The sequence below is a fragment of the Dermacentor albipictus genome, chromosome 8 (genome assembly GCF_038994185.2).
Source record: "Dermacentor albipictus isolate Rhodes 1998 colony chromosome 8, USDA_Dalb.pri_finalv2, whole genome shotgun sequence".
Classification (NCBI taxonomy): Eukaryota; Metazoa; Arthropoda; class Arachnida; order Ixodida; family Ixodidae; genus Dermacentor; species Dermacentor albipictus.
In genome coordinates, this window is record NC_091828.1 from 71,936,414 (window position 1) to 71,957,652 (window position 21,239).

Below are 21,239 nucleotides of genomic sequence, written 5' to 3' on the forward strand. Positions count from 1 at the left end.
TCGCGGCTTGTAATCAATGTGTTGTTCGTCATGTATGTAACCACTCCTGCTTAAGGCCTCTAATCAGAGGCTAGCAGTACTGTTGAAATAAATAAATAAATAAATAAATAAATAAATAAATAAATAAATAAATAATATAGGCTGAAGAAGATGATGATTATGATGATGAACATTCATTCTATTTAAAGACATAAAGGACAGGTAAACTCATTGGATTCTCGAGAGAAACAGAACGATGTACGCGAGGTCTTTTCTGAAGAATTCTCCGGCACGATAGCTCGGGACCGAACGCATGGGGTTGCTAATTTTTGCGCAATAATTTGAAGCACTTGGGGAGAATGGCTTGCTCTTAGGTGGCCTATATACGAAGTTGTTTTCATTTATTATTTGGCCCGTCTAACCTTTTCTTGAATCTCTTTAGAACAGTGTGCAAGACTGTAGTATCACACTTCTCTCCTTCAGCGAATGCTACTCACACCTGCTAACTTGTCGTTCCCTTGCTTTATTAGTGTCGTTACCATGGTGCTTGATGCAATTGAAAGCAGTTTATCATATCAGTTTTGAATGGTATTACATGTTTGTGTCTGTAATCAATATTTTTACTGAATGCAGCCTACGCAAATTTCACATTTGATGTTCATTAAGGACTGAAAACATATTATACACGCTATTTGACGGTCATATCTTGCGAATATTTGTAATTAGTTGGATGCGTACATTTTACTATTCAAACACTGGTACTACGAAAGCGTCATTAGGCGTGTTACAGGGCCTGTACATATCTATCGTTCACAATAAGCCCGGCATTTGAAACTTTTTTACGTATGCTAACGCATCCGACGAAATTTCTCGGAATACACGATGTCTCAATTGTATCTGGTTCTGATCAATTTAATCACTGACAATGGAGAGTGACCTGCTTTAGCTAACCGCATTTACATAAGCAGAAAGTTTTGCTAAGGCCCCAATTAAAAAAAAAAGATTCTCATGGGAACCTTGTGCTTCGTGCTTACTTCGTGACGGAAAATAAGTGTCCAAAATTACAGAACGCATTTGTTTGCCCTTGTCGATGATGAATGGTTTGTACCAGCCCCGATGAAAAGCGATGACATGCCAGTCTTCATTGACATTTGCTTAACTTACAGCTGAAAGACGCACAGATACATGACTTTGGCAACGTTAGCAAAACACCATCACGCGGAGTCGTTACGTACATTGTGGTTGTCTGATTTATGAGAGCAACATTCATTATAGACCCTTGCGTCTGTTGACGCGAGTCAGGTACTGAAAAAAAATTCGCCCTGACTGTACTCGGCACCCTCATTCAAACTGCCACTCATGGGTCACTGTATATGTTAGAATGCTGCAAGGGCTAACCACGAAGCCGCAGGGGCGTACATGTTGTGAGTTGCGAGGTGAAGTCTAAGACAAATGTCAGTAGCTTTTCAGGGAGAGTGCCGAGATGCTGAATTCGCGCTGGTGACGAAAAGTCTGACGTGCAAGAAGCACTGCCAATATTGCCGGCACTTCGATAGCGCATATTCGCCCTGTGGGAGACCACCACGGCAGCGGAAGCTTGTTTAGATTAGAAGCGACAACGAAGGCTTTGCTATCACGAAGTGGAGGAACAAAGTTTCCAAACCCGGCAGTCACGGTTATCAGGCTTTGTCACGAGGAAGAGAGAGTCTGCACTGATTTCTTCGTGCGAAATGCGTGCTGGCCTCCTGTGAAGTTGTAAAACCCTGCATAAGGCTTTGTACTCAATCTTTGTGATGGAAAACAAACGCACGTAGTAGTAGCGGTGTAGCCAAAGCAGGTTAATTACGCTACATGTGGGTCTCTTATATATTTTTTTTCATTTCGAGTCTTCGACAAGCTCGTGGGGCCTTCAGGCCATTATTCATATAACTGTGAGCTTCTCCAAAATTTTATATATTTTTAAAGATGATATTGATCCATTCGTACAAGATCATTGATATTTAATTGCGATAGCTAAAGAAAACATCATCAATCACTAATGTTCTTTGAAAATATCGCATTCCACAGTGTAAAATATAATTATTGCTTTAAAGATGAACCGAAGCGTAATAACTACTATGCACGCACTTTTTCTTTTACGATTTCAACCACACTGCACTCTAGTCACGTCTACTCTGTTTAGGTTAGGTTCTGCTTTCTTTAGCGAATAACAAGAACGTGTTACGTCTGTACTTGTATAACGGCGTAAAGCATCCACCGCATTCACGTCTCGCATAACGATACGTTGTTAAGAGTTGAAACACAAAAGGAAGACGTGAACGAGAACGACAGACACGAAAAGCGCCGTTCTGGTCGTCCCTGCAATGTTTTCGAGCTTCAATTCCAGTGAATATGAAATATCAACTGGCTCAATCTCAAACTGCTTATTTTATTATTACTCGGCGGTAAACCCATTTTGCAGCATGAACACAGGTGTATATGCCGCTGCATTCGCCTTAAGTAGCTAAATCCAACCCGTGCCTTCAAAACGAATTAAGAAAAGATGTGTGCTGCGGAGAGAGCCATATTGAGGAACCCGCTGAAAGCTGAAATATTGCAACGAATTGCGAAGTGGAACTTCTTCTGCCATTCATGGAGGAAGAAGACTTGTATGCTGCATACCGGACTTGCACTATCGAAGAAAAATTGATTTCATTACCGCAGGAAATGTAATTGTGCATTTTCAGTGCTGGCACGTGACGAAACAGAGAAAAGAAACGTAGATGTGTGAGTACGAAAAGCGGTACTAAAATATAAAACACACGGTTATTTTGTTTGTACACTGAAATATTTTTACGAAATTGCATCAGAATGAAAAACTCCCATTTTGTTTTTAAGGGCGCGAATGTTTCGAAAAAAGAATAGGAATCATCTCAAGATGATCATGAGTGTCATAATCTGAATGTCTTCATACTTTACCGAAGCACCACGTTTTGATTTTTTGCTTTACGTTTCTTACCGAAGTTCTTTTCTACGTTTCGTGCCACAATTCTGACGTCTTTCATAAGACTTTATTAATTGTTAAACAGCCGGCCCTTTCCCTGTCCAAACTTTCAATCTTTCCGCGTTATTAAAGGAAATTCTAGAGTCTATATAATATATCTTCTTGGAAGCCTTTAGTACGCATCAGGTTATAAGAGATGACGCAGCACCAGAGGGAGCGTTTCAAAATACGCCCGCACAATGTCTGCAGCGTGATTATAGCATCACTGGCTCTGCGCCGAGCGCCCTGCGCGGAGGAACCTTCGTATTTGATTTCTTCATGTTCTCTCTCCTTCCTCGTTGCTATGTTTATTATGCCATCACACCTCGCCAGGGCACCGGATGACGAGTCACGGTGAATGCACATCTTTGCACGTGCCCCGACCCCCACGAAACATGATTGAAGTGTAAAGGACCAGCAGGTGACTATGTGGACCAGGAATGCCATCTGGCTTGGGGCCCGAAGTGGGACAATGACATGCAGGGAATCAGCGACGGGTAACAGCTACTCGCTTTCTGTTGTTCGACCTACAGAGCATGAACAATATGTGAAACGTTTAACCAAATACTTCTTTGCTTATAACATGAACACAGGCTGAGGCGACCCAGTTCATGCATAATTTCACTTGGATAGCTAAATACCGTGATCGTTCAAATATTTATTCCACACATGAGTAAAGTTGTGAACCCGGGTGGACGTGGACGATAATACAGCGGATGTGCTGAGAAAGCTTGCTTCGAGACAACGCTTGTCGAGAGAGCTTGCCAGGATAGGTTACGTCGAGAATTTTCTTTTTTCACACACACACACACGCACACGCACACACACACGCACACACACACGCACACACACGCACGCACACACACGCACACACACACGCGCACACACACGCACACACACACACATGCACACACACGCACACACACGCGCGCACGCGCACGCACACACACGCACACACACGCACACACACGCGCACGCACATGCACACGCACACGCACGCACGCACTTCGAAAGCGTAATGCCTCGCGCCACCATGCTTGTTTTATTCCTTCCTACTGTTTGTCCGCTGCTCCTATAGTTCGTCGGTAGTGTTGAGAAACCATGAAACGCTATAAGTGTTTCATTAGTAAAATTTAGTGGGGCCTGCTGGACTGCAGGGCAGTGCTTCATTGCCTTCAGTCGCAAAGGTCAGAATGTTGCCTACTCGAAGCGTGTTTCGACGGAAGACAGAGAACCGGCGGCAACGAGGCGCAGGGCCCCAGTGAACCGTGTGGCCTGTCCTCGTCCCTGCCTTGCTCGCTGGCACGGCTCATAGCGCTCATCAGTCTCTGACATAAGATCGGCTGGAGCGGAGCCACGAGACAACGCTTGGGTTGCCCACAATTAGAATGCCGGCTTGGGGACATGCGCCGCGCACCAGGGTACCCAGCTAACATTACGCGTGCATGCCGCCAAGCACGCAGACAGACTTGGGTCAATTCCTGCGTTTGTTCTGTTTTGAGTAATGTCAACTTGATACAAGACATCTTATTCAGGGATATTCGTTTAGCTGCCCGCATGTGCAAAATAGTTTAAGATGACACTAAAATTTAAGCACCTTTCCACGACATGTGTAAATCAATGTAATTCGAAGTATTGCCTAATGACGACACGGTGCGTAATTCTTGTTTCATTGCCGATACCCGCTGACGTTGAATTTCACGTCTTTGTCCCAACTGGGGCTCGCGCTGTTGCGACGTTTGTTGACGTCGGACATCGAAGCGTCGTCGTTTTGTGTGGATGTTGTACGGCTGCAACTTGCAGTCCAGTACAGACATGGCAGCGAGACGCGCCGCTCTGCCGGAACTTCGTCGCAAACGTAGGTCATGTTTTGACAGCGGACCTAGTAAGGGGGTACTACCTCACCGGTTTTCATGTGGCGGTGAAAACGGTCGGTGGAGACCGCCGCCGAAGGCCATCGCTCAAATCTGGCCTGCGATCACATGGTCGGATTTAACGCGAAAGAATAGCTAAGGTGGTCTGTGCAGTCAGTCAGTCAGTCAGTCAGTCAGTCAGTCAGTCAGTCAGTCAGTCAGTCAGTCAGTCAGTCAGTCAGTCAGTCAGTCAGTCAGTCAGTCGGTCAGTCGGTCAGTCGGTCAGTCGGTCGGTCAGTCGGTCAGTCGGTCAGTCGGTCGGTCAGTCGGTCGGTCGGTCAGTCGGTCGGTCGGTCGGTCGGTCGGTCGGTCGGTCGGTCGGTCGGTCGGTCGGTCGGTCGGTCGGTCGGTCGGTCGGTCGGTCGGTCGGTCAAAGAGCTTTATTGAGGTCCTGAGGGGGTTCAAGCCGTTGGAGACCGCACGCGGGGAGCTCCTTGGGCCGAAACCGTAGGCAACGCCCAAGTCGGGACGGGAACGGGGTGACGCTCTGCCAGTTCTTTGGCCCTCTGAATGGCCTTGAGTTGGAGTTTGAGGTCCGGGCTTTTGAGGGCTTCAGTTAATTTTTTTTTTTACTTTGGAAGCACGGTCGTCAGTTAATATATAATCTACCTTACGTACGCCTTGCGCGAATGCAGAACAAATTCTTTGCACGGTTCACTTTAAGCAGTGAGTCGTAAGTTTTGTGAGGACAGTTTTCCGCAAGGTACGAGTTTGCACCGCTGTGGAGGTTAAAGCTGATCACGTGGTCACTGTGAAATGTAGCAGCCAGCAACGTGGACGTTGGAACGCACAGTCAGGCGCTGGCATCGGGAGGGCCGGCGCAGAAAGTAGGAACACGCGTCGCTTATAACTCGGACTACACAAGCACTTCGCTCGGATATAGTAAAGCATTTGAAAGTGTTCCGGTATAGCGAAGGATTGGCGCCGGATATAGTACAACGTTTCGAAAGTCTTGGGTATACCTCGGGCAGTGGCAAAACAGGTCGCCGGTACTTCCGAAAGGCGTGAGAACGCGTTTACAATACTTTACTGACTTTAATCTATGAATCTCTGGCTCAGTCTACGTGTTATTCTTGGCGCAAAGTATGGAGCACGAAGCGAGGGGAACAGGAAGAAAGGAAAGACACAGAGAAGCACCATTGTCTGTTTCCTTTTTTCCTGTTCCCTTGCTTTGCGCTGCGTCCTTTGCGCCAAAAACAATATGCATTGTAAGCCTAAACATCAACTGGCCTAAGAATAACTTATCTTGGAATGAGTTGCTTACATCGGCATGCCTCTGCGAGTCTTGGTTTTCGTGTATAGCAGAGTTACACAAGAGACACTTGAACGAAGGGTTGTATGAGCATGCTGTTGTTTTCACTTGCAGTACCTGCACTTCTACAGTGTGAACACTGGGGACTCACGCTGAGCCATTGAGTGATGTTATGCTGCTGTAAATGAAATGTATACAATTTGTTAAATGAAGCCGTAACTAGCCGCGGTGGCAATTTGTGTATTTTTAATTGCTTGGTGGAAATAATAGAATATGGTTGAATGCAATGAAAAACGAACCCCAGCCACCGCACGACCCAAGCGAAGCAACATGGTAGCAGCGTTAGAAAGCTCCGACTTAAAACTAGAGGGGAGTGAATATCACCATGATCGAATACAAGTAGTAAGTATAGAATATTGAATACAACATCGAATAGTCAAACGCAGACGCACATATTTACAGCAGGGATGCATATTACGCTATAACTAGGTGCCGCACCTGTACTGACACTATAGTGCAACAAAGGCAACTTACAATGAGGGTCAATTAGGATGAGTTTTAAACACGAGACCACTCATTGTTAGCGCAAGCAACACGAATAGCCTCTGAACATCTTAAAGCCTGATTGCACACAAGCTTTCAAAGGATGAATGGCTGCTGTGTGCCTAGCTTTCCAAAATGGTTAAGTGAATCCCTGCCGAATACAATATAAAAAATTGTGGAAAAATGAAACAAAAAGCTACTGAAGGACTTGCGTCTCGCAGATACATCTAAAAGAGCCTGTTACAAGGAAAATATCACTGATTGTAGCATAAAACATGAAATAGCTACGTGACTTGACTACCAAAAACAGTAAGTATCAGACAACAAGCAAACATAACAGGTCATCATGTAGGCTTCCGCCCCAATATTAAATACAAAGTGCACATGATGCTTTTTGTTTATTCACTGCTTCGAAAACGTTTGTTGTTGTTTCACATCTGATAATTAGCACTACTATTTAGTTTAGGTGATGGAGAAGTGTAACCAGACTTTACCAGTCGGTTGTCGCAATATATTTTGTCAATTTCAAATATTCGAATAGGGAATAGGGAATAGTCCATTTTCGAGCACAAATAGTTAATGTATACATTGGATTCGTGTTCGAAACTTCAAATATTCAACCAGCCCTACTTAAAACCTACAATAAATTAGTTGAGCCTAATGTATGGATTATTAGTGATTGGCCAAAGGAAGCCTAAGATGAAGGCAACCTTTGAACAAGTAAAGATTTCTGTGTCAGGGTAATGTTGTGATCGGACGCTCACCTCGCGACAACCCCCGGCACGGCTAGTGCGAATATGGGGAAAGCGCCAACGACGTCGTCAAAATGATTCCGAAAACGGATGATTTATGGCGAACGGGGCAGTACCTCGGTCAGGAGAGGTTTGGGCAATTAGCAAGTATACGGTCCTTTACCTGACACAAATTACCGCACAAATTGGCACGTACACACCGGATAGGAGGTCAGTGCAATAAGACGTTCCATCACCCGTCAGCCGCCCGAATTGGCATGCCCACGCCGGGTACGGAGTCTGTGTACTCCTCCCCTTGTTGGTGCCCAGTGATGTGTGTGCGCTTCCGACAAAGGTCCCTTTGGAAGGAAACGGCAGCAGACCTCCGGATTGGTGGGACCTGATGTCATCGGTCTCGTGGTGCCGGATAGGGGGAAGTGACTGAACAATGGCCACGCAAGACATAAAAAGAGCCAAGGACGGCGGGAGTGATGGGCTCCTACAACTTCATCATGAACTTCTTTTGTATTACTTTGATTTTTTGTAAATATGTAAATATAAACGTGTTTGTAAAAAGTCCTGAATGTCGGGCCCCGCCTCACGTTTCCTTACTCCTCCACGAGCAAAGTGAACTCCACATCTTAGGACCCCCTCTCACAACAGCAACAACTGCTTTCCTTGGCAACGTTTACTTATAGCTTACTTTCTTCCGGGAGATGACGAGAATAAGCGGGTGCGAAAAAGTGACAGCTGAGTTAAGTAGTGCAAATGATCGAAAAGAAGCATCCCTTGAAATCGCCGTGGATCATAGGCAAGGAGCACCAACTTGTCTATCTCGCAGTGCATATGGCGTGGCCAACTAGTGTTTCAACACCACCTACGTCTTCCTCCTCGAAGCTTGAACCGGCGGTACGCCGGCTGAACTGTTTTAACTAGCGAGTGGGTACTTCTCTCTATATTACTACATGCTCGTCATTAACGGAAAATGGGGTGCGTGTAGTTAATTTTTGTATGCAAGGATAACCTAAAAAACCGGTACAATATCTGACACGTTTATTACGTGTTGTGAATGCGGTGGGCTTAGTTTTCCTAAGTGAGAGGTGGAACGAATTCAAACAGAGCGCTCTTTCAAGGCTTAATCTTCTTCCGCGGTAAAAAGTTCCGCGGTTTCTTCCGCGGTAAAAAAGTTTAATTTAATTATTTCTCATATCTCTAGCCAATTGAGCTATAAGAAGCCCGACTTATTTTGGTTCAAATCAGACCGCAGCGCATTTGGCTACCACGTTTCACTCGGTAGGGGTCACATCCATCCCATCAATTAGTGTTTAACGGGACACTAAAGGCAAATACTAAGTAAAGCTAAAGTGATCGGTTAGTGCTCCAGAAACTCTAAGGTGTCGATATCATCGGGAATAGAGCCTTAATAACCGAGAAATCGAGGTAAATGCAGGACATGGTTAGAGACTTTCCCGGCACATTCAAGCACTAGCCCGATGATGAAAGCACTCCTCAGTTAAGTTATGTCACTAGTACTTAACTTTCATTGCAAAATACATTCTCGTATTGCATTATAAGATTAAATAGAATGCTACTTGTCCAGTTCCATGTCATGCTTAGAAAAAAGAGATTGAAATTACTGTTGACAACGACGCGGGCGGTGAAAAGGTTTCGTTTTCACTCGATTCTGTTCCATCTACGCTTTCACGTTTCAGTAAGTTCCTGATCGCGTAGTGCTGCGCTGGTATTACTGGCTCGCGAAACTCGCACAAACTGCAAGTAACAGAGAATTCAACTTCCATGTGATGTCACGGGATGCCCGAGCGGTCTACGTCACTTGACCAAGCTCGGTGCCGCCGTCTGTCGGGCGCCGTTTTACTCACCGACGGCAGTAAAGGGCGGTGATGGCGTATGAAACATCACCGCTCTCCCCGTTTGGGTGGCGGAAGATTTGAATTTCTAAAAATGTACTCTGACCCTTCAGATACAATTTTCTCGTAAACCAAGTCTTTCTTTGGCAAGAAACAATCGTTGCGAGTTTTCTGGAAAGGTATTTAAACAGTCCACATGGACTTAGTATTTGCCTTTAGTGTTCGTTTAACATACTTCATTTGCAGTGGTGCAAAGATTGTGTTCTGACTTTTGTTTTGACTTGACGACAAAGAAAAATGAGCATGCTGGCTACTACGCTGCCTTCTTTTTTTCTTGTATGTGTGGAATTGTGAATGCACAACGTCTCCTACGAGGTGCGATTCCCGCACTCGCAATGCCGTGTGATCTGACACTGCTGCTGGTACTGAAAGCTTGCGCATCTTGTGCTTGTAAGGACGATGGAATAAAGGGGATAGCAGCATCTTAAAATATTACATAAAGCAAGAGTCAGCTATAGCGGCAGTATGAATTGCAGAAAACATGCTCTAACACACGCGGTGTAAAATGCGCAGAAACACATAAAGAGATATGACCTGATGAGCACGAGTAGCATCGATTAGAACTTTTCAGGTTTTGCGTATTTCCCGCAGAGCGGAGACCGGAGTCATTGTGTTACCGAGGTCAAACGGCATTCCACAGAGCCAACGTGGACACTGATATGCTGAAAGTTTCGGCATTCGTACCAGAAGGTGCGTTTTTCAGTGACGGCAAATTGGTAGTCTTCAGCGCGGGAGCGAGACGGCGAAGAGTTTTTCAGAATTTCACGTAGAGACGCCAGGAGCTGCGGCGGTATTATGTAAGTGCTCATCTTGTGGACATGTCCATTTAGTCTGCTGCGGAAGTGCTGATTGGCTGAGGGCACTTGTCTCCTTCTCGCGTGTACCCCAGCCCAGCCAGAAGATCAGCAGCAGACAAAAATGGACATGTCCACTAGGTGGACACTTACAGAGTACCCCCGCTGGTGTGGCTGTGCATTCCGGCAAGCTTCGGCCATTGACCTCTCCCCGGTCGTCAGCGAAACACTGGGTCTGGTATGCCTGCTTCCTCATTTCGAGGCTTAGTTTGGGGGCGGTGTGTGTGTTTAGTCACGTTTCTCCTCATCAGAGTAGGTACGCTGCACCGATATGAACAACCGGACTGGTTGATTGGTACATTACCCCTTTCCCTAGCGAGTGACCTAGGGAAGACGGAGTGGTTTTCGGAGACATCCGCAGCGTGTGGAGGGTGCTCTTAGAACGATGTAGTCTGCTCTGACGTGGTCACGGTTGATAATGGTTCGACGCGAGTGAATAACGCGCTAAAGAGCGACAACGGCTTTTAATGATCTCAGCGCCATCAGCTTACCTGGCGCCGCCACCTTCAGTAGTTTGCGTGCCTCATCAATTCACCCTGCGCCGCCGTCCACAGCAGTGCGACACGCCGCAGCGCCATAGTTTACACAGGTCGGATACAGTTGTATAACGTTGATAATGACAACAGCCTTCGTGAAGGTTAAGAAGTGGCACAGTGCTTACTTACACATGCTTTAAAACTACCCGAGTAAGGTCTGCGTGAATTTCTTTTTCTTATTCGTATACCGGTACCGGTAGATACCATCGCGGGTACTACGTGTGCGAAAGCGATGGCATAAACAGGCAGGGGTGTATAATATTTGTTACAATTCGTTCCGTCAAGCAAGGAATAGACAGTTTTGGAATAGCGTTTGTTAGTGTGCGTACGTTAAACGCAAGCACCTTTGTGGACCGTTATATGGTGCGCATCCCTTCAATCCTTTTAGCTTAACGTAGAGGACTGCAAACATAAGGAAGACGTTAAAAGACAGGGTGCTGTCTGGTGGTTTGTGCCAAACGCATCCGAGCCAAGACAATCCACTAGCTACCATCATGTTTTCGCTATGCGGATGCGTCTCGTTAGGCCTACGGCGGCCGGAATTGCCCAACGATCTCATAAACAGGACGCGCTAGGCGCTGATTACTAATGTTTCAGGTGAGTTTAGAGAATGCGAAAGCTCATTTCAGTATTTACTGGTGATCAACGAGATTGAGAGAGTAGCCATCACCACAGTCCATGCCTAAGCGGTGGCCATGAGTGCCGCCATGTTCGATAACGCTATTTATTAGAATGCGTGAACATTATGAACGTTAATCTCACCAAATAACGTACGTTATCACAGCGCACGTAAGCCACGGAAACCCAATAACTTTCATAGCATGCGCAGTGAGGACAAGGTTATTTCTTTACGTACGTAATGCGTTTACGTATGCTTGCAAACAATACTGTAAGATTATCGGATGTACAACCTGAGGTCCTACAATACAGCGTCTTCTGTGCACCAGCCTGGGCGATGGGAACATAAACACACCTGGGCATATTTCACCACTTCACGTTCAAATTCTAACTCAATGGTTAATCAGTTAATCTGAGTAACGCTCCTTTGAAAACGTGTTTTAACTGAGGACGTGTGTAACTTGAAGTTTCGTTATCAACGATGGCGAAAAAAAATCTCGTGAAGTGGTCATCTAATTGATATTACAATACAACGCAGCCAGAATCTCGACGCGTTGGTTGCTTGCGGGAAATTCTTGAGGATGTTGTATTCCGCTCCTGAGGCACGTGCACGTGGCCTAATGGCTAGAGCGTCGGGCTGCCGTGCTAGAGGTCCTCAGTTCGAATCCCGCCGTGGGAAATTTCAATTATGTTAATTTAATAAGCACGTACATTTAGATCCACATATCCGAAACCTCACGGCGACCAGGGATCCCAGGGGCCTATACCTAGTAGCACATCTCGGTCCACATATCTTATGCTGCACTGCCTTCGGGATCGGCGCACGAAAGAGTCTAGAAGCGTTTACATACCCAATACGGAAAAGCGGCGATAACTCGCTGAGGTAGACTTTGTCTTTAAGGAAAGAAACGGAGCGACGAATCATTCGTGTCGTTGACGTGACGCGACGTAGGGCGACAGCTGCAGCTCGGTCTCCTTGTTCGACGTGTTATGAGCGCATTAGGCTGATTGTCCGTATCGGCATGTGCGTTGTGACAAGCGCGGCACTAAAGAGCACGGTGAGAAGCGAGGGCGACGTGTATTGCCTAACGCTTTGGCGTATGCTACGGCTTGCAATTTCTGCAATACTCAACATATACATAGACTACAGTAAAACAATGTTTCAAGCAATTTATTAGCGGTTGGGGAAAAAGTGCTACAGTACATTTCCTAAATGTTCAGTGCACCGCGTACTCCGGGCAGAGTTAGAGATCAGCGAGAAATGAACACGGATTATTGGCGGTGTGTGAATGACCTTGTGCAGGGGATGAGATCACACACAATTAGAGAAGAAAGTTGGAATAGGTGCAGAGTATTTCAGACTTGAATTATGGTTAACCAGTGCTAAAAGGGTAATACGGATATCTAGAAACTGCAAGCAACTATGTACCGACATCTTATCTCAGTGCGTTAGCTTCAGCAAAAGTCTACTCTCATGGACTTACTGCTGCCGAGGGAAAAAAGAAACATCTTCTCAACTCTAATTCGCCTCATTCCCAGATATATTGAAAAGGGGATTAGCTCTCAACTGCTTTCGAACCACCGTACAAGATGAAGCCGCATCGGTCACAATCACCCAACATTCTCTTACGCGCTCCTGTGGTGCGTTCTTGAATAAATAGCCACCGTCAGTAATGAGGTTATGAGGTGAAGAGCGCTAATATAATTAAAATCACCTAAATGCAAGAAGAACGGTGAAACAAAATTTACCAAGCAACTAGCAGTTACTATGCAACCCCGTCCCCCCTTACTATTTATGCTCATGAAGAATATGCCCAACATGATCTTAGAGTAACTGCACAATAGAAGCTGAACTTGAAACTTGGAGACAGTACAGAAACGCAGGTATAAAAGGATAGGTCTAACTTGACTGCTGCCGCGCTAAACCAGCAAGTGGAATGGGAGCTCCACAAAGAAGTGAGGTAACAACAAGAGGTCCGAAAGATAGCCTATTCTTCTTTTGAAAGGGCCTGTATGAGCCTGAAAACGTCGTTTTTTTTTATTTACTTTTTTCGCGAGTGCTTAGTTTAGCAGGTATTTCAAGAAAATCTACCAGCCCTAAAGGAAAAAAAAAGAATGGTCGTCTTCAATGAAGTATTTTTCACTGAAAGCAGCTTTGCAACCAAAGCCTTGCCCATATTTCAACACGCTAACGAACTTTTCTATTCGGCAACTCTTGGTTTGCTAAGCCGGACTTTGGTGTTGGAAGTTACTGAATAACACACTAATTGAAAGAAAAGATATATATGTGCATGCTGAATAGTGTCTTTAACCCGAGGAATACTTTCTAGCTTTTGATGTCCATTTCAGTGTAACCCCAGATACTTTCCTGCGTGCTTTCCTTGACTTTATTACCGCCTGGTCTTTATTGGTGGTGTCTAAGACAAAAAAAAAAATACGAGCACCTTGATTTCGCTTGTGCCCGTTTAGTGCGCAGTGAGGCTCTTGACTTTGGCAGCGGTGTAGCTTTCAGGTCGCACAGCGTGGCTTAATGGACAGTTTCCCTGCTTCCTAAATTCACGTACTGAGTGACGCCTGCGGTTGAAAGAACGTCGTGCATCCACCGTCCTGGCTCTTAGCGGCGCTAGTTAACACTCCCAATAGGAGATATTCAAGACACAGAAATACAGAAGCAAGCTAGATGAGACAGTTCATGTTGCCGTAGCTAGATTGGTAAGGAATCGCATGTGTATTATGGGAAGTCTGAAATCGTGATCCCACCAGCGCCAAGTGGCTTTCTTTAATTGCGATTAAGCTTCCTAGCATATTTTTACCACTTCAGCGTGCTGCTGCTATCTGACATACCGGGTGTTTCTGGGAAAATGTTCAGTAATTTTTGCATTTTGAAACTCATCAGTGGCAGATAGCACAATTATAATCCTTCAGTTGTGCTGCCCAAGCCGGCGGAAATTAATTGGACGGGAAATTGAAATGCATATTCGACTAATTAACACAAATTCTCTAATTACGTTTCTGACTAATTACAGTACAGCACTCATTAGAATTTACAGGTTGTAGCCCGGCAGTTCGGAAGGTAGATTCAATTGTCACGAATTTTGAGGATGACCCCAGTTTCGAGATATTCATTGCCGAAATTTGCGAAGAAATGCATTGCGATCCAATTACTTTTGCGCTTGAATGCACGAAACGGCATTTTTTTTAATGTAAGTGGAACGGCAGTGCATGCTTACATCAAGTCTGATGGGGCAAATCTAAAAAATTATGTCATCCACAGATTTATTTTCAACTAGCTATGCCTTGGGGTCTCACGATCTGCAATTTGTAAATTGCCATATGTGACGCATGGTAATTAGTTTTAAACTCCATTACTCAATTCTTGTTAGCGCACTATTTATTGCAATTTCTCCTGGAAGTAATATCCGCGTGTTCGCGTAGACCTACTCAAGCAGTATAATTACGCGATCTGCCGCAGGCGATTTTTAAGAATTACGTAATATCTTCGTAAAAACAACTTTTAAGCACTTAGGGCCAGACAATGAAATCTTCCTTACCTCAGTAAGGAAGCCTTCATTGCAGTGAGGCTACCTTATGTCACTCTGAAAGGTTCCTTACTGAGGCGCCCTCGGTGAAGGCTTGCTTGGTGCTTCCTTGGTACTTCCTCAGCATAAGAAGCCAAACAATGAAATCTTCCTTACCTCACTAAGGAAACCTTCATTGGGGTGAGGCTACCTTATGTCACTCTGAAAGCTTCCTTACTGAGGGGTCCTCGGTGAAGGCTTCCTTGGTGCTTCCTCAGCATAAGGTAGCTCCAAAGCTACCTTCATGCGTCCTTACGCCGCTCCTGGCCCTGAACGAGCGCTTCACCTCACTGCTTAACCACGTGGCATTCGCTTGTGCATGCGCACTGAAGCCCACCTGCGGAGAAGCGCGAGCACGGTACGTCTTGCCAGGCATGTTCGTTTCAGTCACGCGTGCGGCATGCAAGCATTGCTAGGCGTTGCTAGGCGTTGCAAGACGCCGGCGTGCCAGCGTTGCTGGAGCACATCAAGTTTTGCACTGTAATGCGCAACTTTTTTTTAACTTTAGTAAACGAAACTAGAAGAAAGCGTCCACGCTTCTCTATGTTAGCTATTCAATTTAAAGATTGTGTGACGATACAACATTTTTAATAGAATAATGGTGTTCGCGGAAAGATTTGAAGAGATAATCTCGAACCCAGGCACGCGGCAACCGCTCCTTAGGTGAGGACGGGTGAAGGGAGCTTTCAGAGTACGCTTGCTTCCTCCATCGGTCCTTCGCTGTAAGGAGGCCTCACGTAAGGTTAGGAAGCGCTCGTAGGAAAGGAACTAGGGGTCTGCGAATATTCGGAATTTCGAATACGAATCGAATATTTTCCATATTCGAAGCGTATTCGATTCGAGAAATGCATGTTCGGAAATTCACGAATATCCGAGGACGGCCGAATAACGGTGGAAACCGCGAATATTCGGATAGACTGCGAATAATTGAGCAATTAACCAATTGTATGCTTGCTCCGCATTCTCCTAAGAACATGTTTATTAACTGAGAACTTCGCATGATCCGCTCATTATCTGTATGCTCTGTTTCAGTCTATCTGCTTCAGGCATTTGAGACATGATCAGTTTCGGTTACTTTTTCACCAAGCTTTATAATTCCAATTATTTTGGAATGCCCCATTGCCTTGAAGGTTGCAAAGGCAACTCAGGGTTTGCTAACATTGATTCAAAATGTATCAAGGCTCTTTGTGCGGAGGGGAAATTTGATGAAGTGGCCAGCGTAGGCATGTTTCTTGATCCGCGCTTTATGGCCACAGTTCATCAGGCATCTGGTCAGATGATCTGGCTGAAAAACCTTGTGACAAGGGAGCTCCAGGAAGCCGTCGTGGAACACCGTGGGGACACCGCCGTGCCAGCGTCGACTTCGTGTCCACTGGTGGCATCGAGTGTATGGAATGCTTTTGACGATCTAGTGATGAACAAAGAGAAGACACATTTGGCATCTGCCCCTGAGAGGGAAGTTACAGACTACGCGCAAAAGCCTCTTCTGGAAAGGGGCATGAATCTTTGTGAGTGGTGGCAGTCCATTGGCCGCTTCAGGTACCCGCTTTTAAGTGCACTCGCCCGGAAGTACTTGGCGATCCCTCCCACTTCAGTTCCTAGTGAAAGAGTCTTTTCTACCTGTAGAAATGTGACAGTGCATAGAGAGCGTTTACTTTCTGGCCATATTGAGCAGTTAATTTTCCTTCATGACAATCTGTAACAAGCGTTTTACCTGACTGAGGGCATTACCTGAGTCCATTATCTATAATTGAGTACCTGTTTAATTTGAAGCAACCTTGTAAAATGCAATGTTATTTTTAAAAGGGTAATAAAGCTATTGTTACCTCTCTTGCAATTTTTTAATACTACACATGTATTCGATATTCGATTCGATATTCGAAGAGAGTTCTTCGCCTTATTCGTATTCGATTCGTAATCGAAAATTTCAATATTCGCACACCCCTGAAAGGAACGTTTTATTGTTTGGGCCAAGCTACCTTCATGCGTCCTTACGCCGCTCCTGGCCCTGAACGAGCGCTTCGCCTCACTGCTTAACCACGTGACGTTTGCTTGCGCGTGCGTGCTGTCGCCCACCTTCGGAGAAGCGCGAGCACGGTACGTTTTGCCAGGCACGTTCGTTTCATTCACGTGTGCGGCATGGAAGCGTTGCTAGGCGTTGCTAGGCGTTGCACGACGCCGGCGTGCCAGCGTTGCTGGAGCACATCGAGTTTCGCTCTGTAATGCACTGCTTCTTTAGATTTAGTAAACAAAACTAAAAAATAGCGTCCACGCTTCTCTATATTAGCTCATCAGCTTAGAGATTGTGCGACGATACAACCTTTTTTATTGAATAGTGGTGTTCTGGTGTTCGCCTAAAGCTTTTAAGAGATAATCTCGAACCCAGGCATGGCGGCAACCGCTCCTTACGTGAGGACGGGTGAAGGGAGCTTTCAGAGTATGCTTGCTTCCTCCATCGGTCCTTCGCTGTAAGGAGGCCTCACGTAAGGTTAGGAAGCGCTCGAAGGAAAGGAACGTTTCATTGTTTGGGCCTTAAAGCGCTGTTCGTGCTCGCGATGGAAGACAAGAAAACTTACGTGTCCGACTGATAAAAGGGATAATACGCGCTCTTCTAAATGACAATGAAGATTAAAGTATCACGCCCGATAAAGTTGCGTGTACAACCATGCCGTAGTTTCGTCGAAGTCGTACCCTATTTGAAGAGTGCCAGTGGTACAAATGTTGCTGCAGTACCGATGCCGCGTTTAGTGAAGCTTTCATGGCGACATCCGAAGATGACTGGTTTGAAGAACGGAACCCTCGTATAAGCAGCTGGTAACGAACTCGAAACTATGGAAATCTGGGAATGATTACTACAGATTGTAGGTAATGTCCTCTTGAGCAATGTGGTATATCGCTGCGCTGCTTGAAAGCTGACACATTAACATCGACAGTCATCAAGAGATAGGCTTTGCCACAATTTTAAATACTTAAATTTATTTGGGAGCTAAAGCGATTTGCTTGTGACTGCCTTAACATCTTCGTGGGCCTATCACCAAGGCAGTACAGTTTCTATCCGTGGAGGCACCTTGCAATGTGCAGATGATACTATATGAGCAGCGAACATGCCAATGTAGCTTTGATGTAGCCTATGTTGTCATGAGGGGCAAAGGTACTTAGGAACTTAGGTGTTGCACTATTTGAATTGTAGGGTTTTAAGTGCCAAAACCACTTTCTAATTATTAGGCACGCTGTAGTGGAGGACTCCGGAAATTTCGACCACCAGGGGTTCTTTAACGTGCACTTATATTGAAGTACGCGGGTGTTTTCGCATTTCGCCTCCATCGAAATGCGGCCGCCGTGGCCGGGATTCGATCCCGTGACCTCGTGCTCGGCAGCCCACCACCATAGCCACTGAGAAACCACGGCGGGTAGGTGTTGCACTATGCAGGAACAAAAACGACCTTTTCTCGCGTCTCATTTGCGCCTATTTCGAACGAAGTTAGGTTATTGTGATGTGGTGTTTAGCCTCTGTAACCTGATAACTAGGAGCGACGTAATAAGTTAAACTTTGGGTTGGGAAAGTTTAATACTTCGGTGTTTTTGGGACAGGTAACTATTATTGTCTTAAAAGAAAAACAGTCGAAGGCCGTAATCACCTTGCCTGCTGCAATTGAACTGACATGACGTTGCAATAAAATACTTTTTCACTGTTTCATTTCCTATGGTCAACATCTAGAATTCCGTGCTCGAAAACGGGAGCGGTGAATTCCCTGGCACTCGTTCACTTTTTCGATTAGTATTAAAGCAGCGCGACAACAAAAAGAGAAAGAAAAACTGCTGCTTTCAGGAAGGAACATCATGTTTTTTGTCGGTTGCGGAAGTAGAAAGGACAAAACTGAGAGAGAAGATAGTGGCACAGCGCAAACGCGCAGGACATCGCAGACAAAGTCCGACAACTACAGAGGGCAGTCCAGTCTCGTGGCCGAAAAGAATTTCCGCAACAGCTTTTGTGGGTCCCGTATCGACCTGACGCCGGCCCTTTCGAGAGCGAGACGTCAAGAAATCCGGGAGACCCGCGAAACAAAACCCGGAGGCTTTGACACTGACTGCGACCAAAACAGAGTCAAGGCCGGCACCGGAACCGAAGGCTAGGGCGTTGGGCCTTCGATCTGCTACACCGCCCACGCTTTCCCTACGGCAGTGTAGAGGGCAAGGAGGAGAGGAAGTAGGGGTAGGCCCTGTCCCTGCACTGTCCGTCATGGGCTGCCGTTCGACTGCTTTTCGTTGCCGCACGTTGAGAAAAGACGAGCGTGAACTGAATTGCCGATCGGTGCGGTTCTAGCCAGTGTATCTATGTACGTATTCCGGCGACGTGGCGAGCATTAGCGAGCATTTCCAAGTCCATGTATATGCGTGTGCTGGTGAAAAAAAATGCGGTGGCGGTGGGGACCCCGTAGAGCCCCGAAGCAGCGTTGTAGTTTGGCGAGACACTCTTTACGCGCGGTTATTTAGGTATAGGTGCTAGGACACATTGTTACAACGTAATTGACTGGTACGAGAACATTGTAGAACACGCGTCCTTTGTTTCACTTTATGTTCTCGTCAGTGCTTGTAGGCCCTTGTGGAGTATGTTCAGCGTTCAGATCGAATATCCTTACACTGCGGTAGCCAGAAAAAGCGAAGGTGTTCTTCGAAGAAATTCTCGAAGAGTGATAGCGCATGCTCCTACAAAGTATAGTCACAAGTATAGCGGTGACTAGAAATGGTCTTTGCGACAGTTATGGTTCCTTTTGTTCGAATGACTATTGGTAGTAGGCGTGAAAATGTCTTTTTTGTCGTTTGTATTGCCGGACAAGATCAGCACCTTTGAAGATTTTCCTTTTTTCTCTTTGTATAGGTTTCTAAAAATTATGCATTGTGTAGTGCTTCAAAGCATTCCCAAAATATTATTTGGCGAGAACAGATTTTCCTAGGTACTATTAGTTACAGCATTCACACCTCTCGTTACGAGTACCTTTTCAAGTTTTTTCAACAAGCGTTGGATTTGCGTTGAGGGACACACAGTCTCAGTTACTTCAATGGCTTAACTGGTTTAGCGCTGAAACGACGAAACAGCGACAACAAATGAAGACAAACTTACGTTACAAAGCTCTTTTCTGTCATTTCTTTTGTGTGAGTGTTTCGTCGTTAATGTCAAATAACATGAGCCTCCTCATGTACCAAAAGGACCAAACCAAGATATTCGCACATCGGTGACATCGCCCAAAGGTTTGGGTTGTTCGTGAACTACAGTCGAGTTCTAAGACTGCTTAATTCTTATTTCATAAATTTTTTTCCTCGTTGGAAAACGTGAAAGCAAAGCAGAACACATGTGAAAGTACTGAAACGCGCTGTGTAATTTAGGCCACTCTTAGTGTCATGGCAGCAATATCTTTTTTTAATGCTGTCAAAAGCTCCTTTCTTCGGATGCCAACTAGTTTGCACTTAGCTTGTAAGCGAAGTTACAGCGTTATAAAATAACCTGACTAGTGCTTTTAGGCCATTTTAATATCATTATTGTTCATGTTTTTAGACATCAAAATTTCTCATATAGACATCTAAAAAGCCACAAACTTGCCTCGTGAAGGTGTGTGTGCCCCGTAGTACAAAGGTTATCATTGTCATAAACACTGCGAAAGGTCCACGTGTATCGTTTGACTCTTCTTTTATTTCAGAAATGTAATGGCCGGCCTGCTCGTTGAGAAAAAACAGTTATTTCAATGTCCTCGCTTTCCATGTGTACCTCATATCTTTGTAGCGTAGCTCATACATAGGTACGCACGTTCGTACACACTTGAAACTTGAGGGCATTGTTTTCTTTCAAGTATCTTTCTGGCGCTGCTTTTTGTTTGTTTATTACTAATTCAACGTGCACTTTTAAGAAGCCGTGATGAATATGGGCGTTCCCTATTCATTCAATGTTTCAATTTATTATTCACACTTTTTTTCTATACCAAATTTCATCAGAATCACCTTGCTTAGTAGCTCGGTTGTTTTGTGTTGGGTGCATTTATACGGAGTTATTATAAATGTAGAGATAAAAAAAACCTCGAAATGTACATATTTGAGGGTGGTCACTCATTTTGGAACCACTATAAAGACTGTTTCGTCAGCAGAAGGAAATGTTGCATTACGAGTGCCAGAAAAAAACGCACGCCAACTCCCGAGAAGCGCTTAGCCAGACTGCCTGCGTCAGCTTTGAACGTTAATGAACTCCTAAGGATTACAGTGAAGTTATATAATGAAACCTTCTCGCGGTGCTAC

General features: G+C 45.3%; 1 protein-coding gene across 4 annotated transcripts in view; it reads right to left on the bottom strand.

The window, feature by feature from the left end:
* Eip63F-1 (Ecdysone-induced protein 63F 1) overlaps window positions 1-21,239 on the bottom strand; it is an 88,055-nt gene that overhangs the window by 61,415 nt on the left and 5,401 nt on the right. Inside the window, exon 1 of one of the 4 annotated variants that reach the window (XM_065455845.1) lies at window positions 15,133-15,215. The exons of 2 other annotated variants lie outside the window; for them this stretch is intronic. In XM_065455845.1, the coding sequence (XP_065311917.1) occupies window positions 15,133-15,200 (68 nt within the window). In that variant the 5' untranslated portion in view covers window positions 15,201-15,215. Of the gene's footprint in view, window positions 1-15,071; window positions 15,107-15,132; window positions 15,216-21,239 lie in introns of those variants that run through there. One more of the 4 variants, XM_065455849.1, reaches the window with a different exon arrangement.